This window comes from Phaethon aethereus (genome assembly GCF_964289735.1).
Source record: "Phaethon aethereus genome assembly, chromosome: 3".
NCBI classification, from domain to species: Eukaryota; Metazoa; Chordata; class Aves; order Phaethontiformes; family Phaethontidae; genus Phaethon; species Phaethon aethereus.
Window position 1 is genome coordinate 123,263,306 of NC_138576.1, and position 11,368 is coordinate 123,274,673.

The 11,368-nt window shown below is 39.6% G+C and overlaps 1 protein-coding gene across 1 annotated transcript; it reads right to left on the minus strand.

Annotated features, from left to right (window-relative positions):
* Positions 1 to 370: 370 nt before the first annotated feature.
* On the minus strand, positions 371 to 7,055 carry BTBD3 (BTB domain containing 3; the record flags this gene model as incomplete). The annotated part of the gene is made up of 4 exons (XM_081998308.1): positions 371 to 1,403; positions 5,490 to 5,608; positions 6,092 to 6,182; positions 6,733 to 7,055. 4 exons carry the CDS (start codon positions 7,053 to 7,055, stop codon positions 371 to 373), a joined length of 1,566 nt encoding a protein of 521 aa, XP_081854434.1.
* Between the last annotated feature and the right edge of the window lie 4,313 nt (positions 7,056 to 11,368).

Genomic DNA, 11,368 nt, shown 5'->3' on the forward strand with positions numbered 1-11,368 from the left:
GAGCAAACTGATCAATGAAGACGGCGTTTAGCGAGATACAAGAGCGGGACATCCACTGGTGATTCACAGGTGCATCAAAGAAAAGGTCAGCATCACCAGTAAACAGGCACCTTACTTACCTTACTTACCTTTAAGCCTTAAGCCTTTAAAACTTGCTTGCTCCTAAGAGCTTCCAGTTTATAGTTAAATATTACACTTAAACTTTATCACCAACCATGCTATAAGTATAGCAAGCCAGTAACTTGCCCACAGCATTTAGTTACATATTACCTGTACTGATCACATATCTGCAGATAAAAAGCTAAGCGTCAGTAGGCCTGAACTAGACAGCTTCTTCATAGCAAAACACTTCATCTCCACACACTTGCATTCAAGCATAAAATATGAGTTCGGGAATTTGCCCTCCCTGTACCCCAGTTCCATTTGTACTGTCCGAAGAGCACTGAAACTGAACAGTCACCTTCCCACACTGAACTTCTGTCATTCCTTCTTGTCCAAAATAGCTAAGTTCATTACCATCCAGAATCACACTAGCTGTGTAAAAAGTGTCAGGCTCAATCTGCACTGGATATTCAAACCACACAGGAAAAGTGTTACTAGAACCATCCGAGAAATATTTACTCAAGTTCTGGCCTAGGATAACTCCTTGTCGTTTGAGTTCAATCTTGGCACTGTACTCTGCTGATCCACAGCTGGAGCCGTACAACCCAAAGCCAGCAATAAACACTCTCTTATCAACAGCAAACTGGATGCTGTCACACCGGCCCCTGTAGCGCCACTGGTTGCTGCGGTAAGCGCAGGACTGGAAACGGTGGCATCGCTGAGGAACGAGGCCTTTCCGGGGCTTGCTTACAAACTGTAACTCTGGCTTTTTGGCAGCTGTATACCAGAGGAAGATATCATTGGTTTCGTTGAGAGTGAGAATCCCAGACTGAGCAGCGCCATTCGCAAAGTCGTCAAGTGCCATGGTAGGGATGCGTATCAAGTACAGAGCCTTCCCGAGGACTTTGCGCTTGTTCTCTATGGTAGCTGTTAGCTCTTGTCGCTGACACTCCACTTCAGCCCAGTTCAGAGCTGCTTCGAAAACAACAATTTCTTTGGCGTTCAGAGTCTCCCTTCGGAGAATGCTTTCAAGTGTCTGAAAATCAATGTCACAGAACCCCTCAGACTTCAAAGCTAGCTCAGCTTGGGCATCAATCACTTCCCAACAGCGCTGGGTCAGGTCAGGTTCCTCGAATAAGCAGCTCTGGGAAAGCAGCACACAGGCATTCTTTGCACTTAGACTTGTCTCTAGGAAGTTGACGCAGGCACGGGCAAGATGAGGGACGATATACTTCTTGGCAGCGTAAAGAGTGGCCAGTACAGTATCTGCAGCCAAATCAATTTCATCACAATAGATGTATCTGAAATAAAACACATGCATGTAACACTGCTGCTTAATGCAAAAACATAATCTGTCAAACACATCTGAAAATTACAAACAAAGAACATTTAAACAGCTCAATATTAAAACTAAGCCATGCTTTTCCAGAACATGGATTAAATCCAGAAAGTACAAACCAAATTCAGCACTCATGTAAGAGAACACACTTAAATATAAGGTGAATAGAACTTCACATTTGGCCTACATGCTATGTAGACAACGGCTATGTTTACAAACTATCACCTCTCCAGCTCTGTTTCCTTCCATACATGCTTTGGCTAACAAGAGGCTATCCCCGCGCAGGCAGCAGCTGCTCAAGGGCTACCTTACTTGGCTAACACAACAGTCTGGAACATGTGTTACAAAGAGTACTTGGACTGCATGTCCCATGACAGTGAATGATGATTTACTGAGGTGTACACATACATACAGGAATGAAAACAAGTTTATTGGGAATAACTAGCTAGTCTAAGAAGAGAAAAGCTATCAAAGTATAAAAATGGATAGCACCTGATATAACTACTGTGTTGGGATTCTTTAGGGGGGGTGACTTTTTGTTTTGTGGGGTTTTTTTGTTGTTGTTTTGGGGTGGTTTTTTTGGGCGGGGGTTGTTGGGGGGGTATTTTGGGGGGGGGGTTGTTTCTTTTTACCAAACACTGTGATAAAGCATATAGGAAAAGGAAAAGGCAGAGAATTCTAATTTTCAGGTTTCTTAATGCTTACAACATCCTAGGATGTAGCTCCACTAGCACAGTGTTTTCTCTGTCTCATTGCATAAGGAGGAAAAAAGCTTTAGTGCTATGCTAGTGTGGTGGAAGAAATGAAGGTGAAATTCTATTTATGTGATTAAACTGCTGGGATTCACTGCTTAGAGAAATGAAGCATTGTACAGTTTGTTCTTTTTAATATCTCATGCTTCAGGGCCCCATTTGCAGCTGGTGAATGCAATGTGCTAAAACCATGCCAAATGCAATTTTACTCTTCATAGGGATAAGCAAGTCGTGATGGTTATGGTTGATAGAAGCGTCTTCCTCCAGTAAAGCTGAAGTTGTATGCGACCCTGTACTAATTAAAATTTTCTGGTTAGAAGGTTTCCCAACACAATGAATGTTTTGCAGAACAGATGTGTTTATAAAGTGGAATTAGTACCTACATTGACCTGATTAGAGTTGTAAATATCTTTATTTGTATTTTTGCAGCTGTAGGGTACTATCTTCCAAGCCACACTTATAAAACATGCTCAGAGCAGATACTGCCTAAGCAATATATGAAAATCTAAAAGGTTACAGAGAGAAATACTTACATAGACCCAAACCTTTCTTTTTTTTTTTTCCTTTATTACTTGGTTTCAGCCGGGCTATTTGTAACAACAAAGAGCACATCTATGTATCACTGGTTACAGGCTTAGTTCCTTTACTGTCCAAAAAATTTTCAATGTATCCATTCATTTTTATGAGTCTCCTCATTGCTGTCCAACTCTTTTCTCCCTTCTATTACCTCTTTGCCTGCTAGTAAAGCAGAGAATGACGACATCTGTTTCAAACTGAAATAGTACAAAAGTTGCTAGTTTAATGTTCATGAAAGTGAAAACCTAGTATCACTGGTTTACAACAGACACAGCACAGATCAGCTGTCAGCAATATTCCACACTTCTCACTCTGCCAGTGCACCTTGACTCTGGGCTACAATTACTGATATTCCAGTTTCACCCCGTTCTTGAACAGAGGATTCTGCTAGACCTCAGGGTTTGATGGTTTAGCAACACATTTATCCTAGGAGGAGATGAGACCATGGTTCTAATTTGAACAGTCAAGGTTAGGATAAAATACATTAAAAAGCCAATTCAGTGCATCAGCTAGACTATGAACTTAACCCTATATTTAAAACTGTAGAGCACAGCTAAATCAATTTTACTTGGAGAATAGTTAGTATCTACCAGCTGAGGTATTATTTCCTATGTTATATCCGGCAATACCTTGTCTGATGTTTGTTGTCGGAATGCCCACTATATAGTAAAAGATAAAAAATATTATGCTGTAAGAATTCACTGCCCACGGGGAAAACAAAACCAAACCAACAAAAAACCCACATAAACCAACTCAATGTATTTTCTTACAAAGATTGTGATGCATTCCTCCTGACTGTAGGAAGGAGCATATGAAGGAGATGGCTGCTTTAGGATAAGTAAAAAGTCTTTTCTTTTCCTTCTGTAGCAACAGCATCAGGAGCCTTCTGCCATCCAGTACTCACAGCAGTTGCAAGCAACACTCATGGGGATGCTTTCCCAGGGGTAGAGGAGTGAAGGGGAGTGTGGGTCCCCCCAAGCTCTGCCCAGTGCAGCACATGCATTGGATCCTGCAATGAGGGGAATGCTGCACTGCTGAGCAACATTCCTTCCCCTTCCCTGCACCGTCAAGGCTGCAGACAACACTGGTGTTTGCAGACACAGGAGCACTCTGCAAGTTCAGGCACACCGCATCAGTAGAAGCAAGTGCATCAGTGAGCACTGGCAAGGTTAGCTCAACATCCACAACGACCACAAAAAGTTTTGTTTTTTAAAAAAAAAGGCTAAGAAGGTGAAGAATTCCATGGTCCTGGCCATGCTCTCGAGGATAGTTTCCTAAATTGCCATGACCTAGGTGTCAGTATTGATACTCTCTTCTCTAGGTTTGCTCTCCGAACACATTTTTTTAATGATATATTCAGAAAGCATTCAGTTTTTATATGGTAAATCATGTTTAGCCACAGTGAAATAGATTTGCTGTTCAAAAAAAGGAAGGGGCCCGGGGGAATCCAAGCATCTTGTATTTGTGCTTTGTAAAATTCTGTATGAAAGTAAAGCACGAGTCTGAGCTCTGCAGAGAACACCCGCAAAACCAGAAAGGCCCAATGCAGGGATTCATAACGCACCTACTTACATAATGTCATATCTTAATTTTATATTCCAGGTCTATAGAACATCTGCGTGACTTCAGCTTTTCCTAGCAGTTACTGATATTTGCACAGAACATTTCCAATGTTCATCATAACCTTTAAAAACTCTATATGCAACTTTGAATGTTCATCTACAGTGCCACTGAAATGTAAAAGAAAAAAAGAAAAAAGAAACCATTCTGTAATCACAAGCTAGTCAAAACAATCTGTGAAATACAATAAATTGCTAGCTAGTTATTACACTGTTACATGCAAGAAAATCTGCAGCATATTAAAAAGGACCACTATCAGATACTAATGCATATTCTTTATCAGAAAGCAATAGCAGTTACTAAAGCTGAAGGGAAAAAACCCTCAAAGCCATAGCATTTCTCTTTAATAATCAGAGTTTATAGATACATTCAAGGACAATTCAGCAGGGAAGCTGCTTCATTATGCTAATTTAGGAAAAGACAGTAATATTTATGCAGTTTGCAAGAAGAAAAATAATGATCATGCAGGCTGTTTTTCTCCCCTTAGAATAAAAATCTCTGTTCATGTAAACAGCCTTTTTATCACTTTCCAAATGCATCAATATGATAGATGAAGATAAATTTAATTTTCAGAGGCTATATTCAATAACTTAGGGTCATTTTTCTAAGACAAGACCTGAATACAGCAAGTTTATAAAAGAGCTGGAATGATGTCAATATACAAACCCAACAGTTTCAGGGTTTGGGGTTTTTTTTTTTTGTGTGTGTGTGTGGTTTTAACTTTTCACTATGCTTGCAAAGTAGAACAGGGTTTTTCTTGTTACAGCTGACAATTCTTTTTAGTAGCTCCATTCCTTTGTGTAACATGTGTAGTGACAAATCAGATCAATAGGCATTACAGTATACAATGTGCCCAAAGATCCCCTGTCAAAGTCATTATTTATAACTGCCTACATTAGCCTAATATATGCGTGCCTGGAAGTAGAAGGGGAGAGCAAAATGAGGTAAAAGTTTAAAAATAGTTGAAACACAAAAAGAGGAATATATTAAGCGACTGTTTTCTTTCTGTTTATACGCAAATGTCATACTTTAACTATGACATTACCAGTGTAGGTATACATCATAAAGGAAAACACATCCAGCAGATGAATGAAGCTTACTTCAGCATTGCGAGAAAAGCAGCAGGCTCAACATCTGGTATACGGATTTCATCTTTGTCCTCAGCAAGCTCTCCATAAAACATCGCATGGAATACAGAGCTCCCAACAGCCAGGACATACTGTTGAGAAAGGGAAATCTTATTTCATGCTTTAAACGGAAAGCACTGCCAACAAAAACGATGTGGGAGAGCCACTCTGAGCATACTGAGCTTCACTGACAGACTCTATAGGCACACTTCAGTAAGAAATGAAGTCTAAGTTAAGAACAGAATTACACATTTCCCCTGCATTTTACTCTCATGGGCATATATCCATTAGCTACTGGGAAACACTCATCTCCACTACAGAAGTTAACCATTTCTAGAAAATCTTAAGAGCAATATTAAGCAGCAGCACAAAGCAGTATTCCTAACTTTACAATGACTGCCTTAGCACAAACTACTGTTTAACTGAAAACACAGATTATTCCACTGCACATAGCCTTTTAAAATACAGAATTATGCCTATTCCAGAAGAGCTGAGGCTCCCACACTATGTCCCAATGTAACCGTGGGAGCTCTCTGGGTATCCCCGCCCGAGCTGATAATGCAGCTGTTGCTTACTTTGTGTCCTGGCAGCCGCTGGGTCCCACCTGGTGGCCCGACCACAAAATGAACATCTGCCATCAAGTCATTGTTGAACATCACTGCATTTCTGCAAACAGAGGCAGCGTGTTAATTTATGGAGCCCAGTAGCACTGCGCTTGCCCCAGACACAAGAAATGAAATTTCTTAACAACTTAAAGTTGCATGTTAGTAAAGTAGCAGGTCACATTTTGTTTTAAGCCACTTTACACATCATCACACAAATATACTGAAGAAAAAAAGTAAGGAGAGATGGGGGAGGGAGGAGTGTGCACAACAAAAAACAAAACCAAAGCAACTTATGAGAACTTTTCAAAAAGTGGAAAACAAAGTCAAGCACTTATCATTAGAAATCCCCACCAAGGTCTAAAAGCAAATCTTTATGGGTATGCTGCAGCTTCCAGCAACATTTTTATTTACTCAAGACAAACAGCTGCACTCTCTGGAAAAGCTATATTAAAATATTTTCCATTACCAAAATGCTTGTTTCACACACACAAAGGAGAGTGAACTGTGTTTTCTTCAGCAAATAAATGAATACGTAAACATATGCATTACAAACGTTTTGCTACTTTTCACCACTCCATTCAAACAGTAAAAATAAACTGCCCTGGACTTACCTCTCTCTGATGGTTGGATAAAGTCCTTGCCAATTAGGTGCTGGAATAGTGTTGTTGTTATTGAGATTTTGCTGGTGGTACTGCTGGACAGCAGTTGTATTAGTGTTGGCTGGTTTCTTACGGGGAAAAATATCAGCAGCCATCTTCTTCTTCTTTTTGGTCTTCAAGGTAATGATTTCATAGCAAACTGGAGGCAATTTGCTGCTGCTACTGTTGCTGCTATTTCCTTTCTTAGAGCTCTTCTTGGACCTGTTCTTGACCGTCTCTGGAAGCATTAAGAAGAAGGTGAGACATTTCATGTTCTTTCCTTTCTCATCTACCATGAGTATACTTGTCTGTAAAGCTAGATAGCCTAACTAGCCAGGAACATTAAGAAATGCACGTGGAAGCTGTTAAACAGAGAGCAGCAGAGCTGAGAGTTTGCTTCTTTTCCAGCAAGACAAGGTGACCTTTCCAGTGCACCGAGTAAGAAACTGGCTTTAAGTTTGATCCAGCACTTGAATTGTTAAATACATCCCCATCATTCCTTCCAGTTTTATTTCTTTCCAGATTTCCTGATCAGGAATCGCCTGAAAATGCTACACCCTGTGAAGAAGGTACGCGCGTGGCTGTAGCACCGGCTTTCTGAAGGGGGCTACCAAGATGCACACGGTAGCACTGCTAGTCTGCTCGGCAAGCTGAACTTGTGCGTTGAACGGATCGGAACAGAGTAGGTATTGCAGCCCTGCAGATGGAGTCAGCCAGCGTTCGGAGCCAATAGCTGAAGTCACCGATAACGATTGGACCCAGCCGCACAGTGACACCTATTGTAACGTACGCCGCTCTGACATTAAAGTGACAGCAGTTGCGCTCTTCATTTCATACGTAGCACCAAGTAATAAAATAACAAATGGCATGCACAGCTGCATACGTGCATGACTGGCCAGAAGCATGTGTGTTTTAGCTCTCCTTGATGCTGCTTGAATTTTCACAGGAGAAGCAATAAAAAGTTGAAATCAGGTAGAAAGACATACTTGAGTCTAAATATTTCCGTAGGAGCTATTTTCACATGCAGTCAATATTATCAGGACTTCATATGTCTCTAGTATTACCACAAATCCCTACCGTAACAGCGGTTCAGCAAAAGCACACTACAGCTATCAGAACCAAATTAAAACAATCAACTAGCAGCAGCAAAGACAGCGATGCAGTTAAACAATCCCTTTCAGCACAGCTTCTGCTCCACTGTAACATGAATAGAGATGAGGTCACAGCTTTAGCTTTAACTCCTTATGTTTCTAGATAATGTAATAGCCTTTGACAGGGGTCCCAAATCACTAAGCAGTGCTAATTAAGCCAGCTTACAGCAGGCATGGCTGCATCACATCAGAAGAAAACTTCTAGATGTGCAATCACATTAAAGCAAACCAGAGTGAATATATTTAATCAATATTTCAAAGCATTAAATGAAAAAGTCCAAATGATTTAGAGAGTCTCAGGCAAAAATCACTCCTGGAGATACAAATACACTGCTTTTATTCACAAATACTTTCTGAAATAAAGAGGATATAAGCTGTGCCAATCAAACCTTTTAAATGGGAAAGACGACTAATTTTCAGTCATTAGTTTACTTAGGACTTAAATTTAGATCAGATTTCCTTAACAGTAGACTAAGTGTATAAAAAAAACAAGCAAGCATAGCCACTTAAAAGCAAGGAAATAAATATTAGGTGTCAACATTTCACACCTTAAAATACTGGAGGGAATAATTAAAATATTATTTCATAATTATTTTCAAGTTTTAAAGAACAAAATCCTCTTCTTTTTCAAAGCAAATTTAGTCACTTTTAAGCTTAATTAGTTTTGCTGGGCAAGAGTACAACACTGAAATTAAAGTGGTCAAAGGTTGGTGGAGAAATGGCCGACCTTGCTGAAATCCCTGACAGAAATCTGCCACTGATTTAAACTGAAGCACAGAAATGTTACTCAGGCTATTTATTGAAACACACTCACAACTGCCTGCATCACAGCTATGGCTTTGTAACACACAATCTCCGAATGTCTTTAAACCCAAAACTGTAAAACCTAAGTGCAGGTATTTCAAAGATTATCAGGTCTCCTTGGGAGACACTCTGTATTAAGCACTAACTAAACACCCTGGCAGTTGGCCATCTAGAGACTTTGCTGCAGTGGTTTGAGATGACACTGTTTGCAGACACGTATCTGTCCCCTCTGTCTGAAGTTCCTGCTCATGGAAGGGGGAAACAGAAGGATATGCACCCATGCCTTGGCTGCTACATTTCACAACGCAGCGTCTTAGTGCAAAATCACCTTCATCAGTAATTTAGAAGATGGTAGATTGCACCTGGTGCGGCTGAAAATCAGATATGTTCTTAAACACATTGATAGGTAGCTTACGCAGTTTCCACTAGCAAGCTTTCTATCTTTTCTTCCCCCTTTTCTCTTTGGTTTCCTTTTTTATCTGCAAAAGTTGATTTGGAAGGGAAACTAACAACCTAAGCCATATTGAACTGTAGAGGTAAAAGAAGGGTTAAAGGAGAAGGAACTCATCCCATCAAGGGGATGCTTGTAACTGCTCACAGCTGAGAGTTTATAACAGGGACACAGCAGGTATTCTCACCACAAAATTTGAGTTTGTTGAGTTCTGCATAAGTTTTCTTCCCCCCTCCTTATATAAATTTCCAGCCCTTCAAGTTACAAGAACAACCCTTTTGCCACTGCACAGGAAAGACATTTCATAAGGAAGAAGTTTTTAAAAAAACGACCCTTAGATGTTAACAGAACCACCACTCGCTCTTCAGAAAATGTGGTTCTCAGCATTGCAGTTGGCAGAAGGTGAAAGATAGCAGGGGTTAGGAGATTCACATGGGAGATTTGATTTTCATTCCATAAATCTATTTTACAGACTACCAAAGTATATAAAAATCAAGGTCCTCATGCATTTTTTCAAGCCATTTGACCAGTACAAATCTGAAGATTATATACACACCAGATAAGGTCACTGGGAAGCTACAGAAGAGAAAGAGAATGACAGACTGACTGTTCAACTCAGTCTGGAAAAGACAGATCATAAACGTGAACCAGTAGGAGTCCACCTTGACTTCTGTAAAACACAGCACATGTTATACTTTCTCGGGGAAAAAAAACGGGGAGAAGCTGCAGCTGAATTATGTCCTACCTGAATCCAGAAGTCAAACCAACCCCCAGCAGACAAGGTAAGAGGATGAAAATCTACCCCAGTAAATAAAAAGCCTAACTGCCATCCTTGTCTGTTCTTAAGACACCCACCAAAATCTCGTCTGCTATAACTGGAAAATGGTGCCACTTCCACAACAGACTCCAAAAGTTCCTATGAAAAACTACAAACCTGTTACAGGCTTTATAGCACCTTCCACTGCACTGCATCAGCTCAGAAACCAAGTCTCCTAAACCAATCATTAGATGCATGTGAAATGGCAAAAAAAACCCCCAAAAACCCCAAACAAACAAACAAAAAAAACCAACAAAGAATTTGTGCTAGTTGCATTCGCTATTCTTTCCATTTTGGCAGCAACTTCCATCTCTTTTCCTACAACGTAGTTTTCTTCTTTTACTATACAAATACTGTTAATGAATTTACAAATCAATACGTTACCAGTCAGTAAAAGCAACCTATGAACTATTCCCTGTTGAAAGACTAGTCAAAATGACAAGTTCAAATCAGTCTGTCTCCAGCAAGAGGATCAAGGAAATTGACCTTCTTTCACCCAAAGATCTACCAATTTCTGAAAGCTTATTACAATGTGTTCTTCATCTTCTTCAGCAATTCTCATTTTTCTTCATTAATTATATATTAACAGAACCAAACTTTATATATACAACTAAGAAAAAGGGAAATTGTTCTTCAAAGACACACAAATCTTCTGAACAACTGAAGCATCAATTTTGCTGTACAAATCCAAATGTGTGTAATATACCCGTAATCCCAGTTTCATTTATCCCTTAAGATCACGATATACCTTAACACTATTGTGAGGGCTGGCACAGGAGTCACATTATAGCCCAAATCTTGGTACAACTTTTAATAGTATGGTACTGCTAAAATTGTGCCTTTTTAAAGGTAATTTCCAGTTGAGAAATCATTTAATTTACAGGGTTGATGGGAGTACTCTTCCTCATATTACATCAGTCTCTTTTGCCACAATAGCAAGTATGCCCAAGTTTTCCTATGTTTTTTTTTCCTTCTTCTAACAGGTTGTGTTTTTCAATATCTCTCATTTACAGGTCCATTCTTCATGTAGTAACATGAACTGGACAATTCTATAAAAAACAAGCTTTCATCAAAACTCCCAACTGTCTGTTACAACCAGATCGTTAATAAAGGAATGAATTTTCCCAGTAGTCAATGAGAAAATGCATATATTTCTTTTTTGTAAAGTTGCCAAGTCTCTCCCTTAGCAGTTATTACGCCTATGCATTATTAACATCCTTTGTTTAAAATTTGGATTTTCCCTTACAAGGAAACAAATTTCAGATGATACAACTCGATTAACCAAAATAAACACACCATGTTACTGTTTAACAGTTACTGTCCACTGCTAATTTTCATTGAATTTAAGTTGACTTTAAGCACTCATTTAGAAATGAAATAAACACT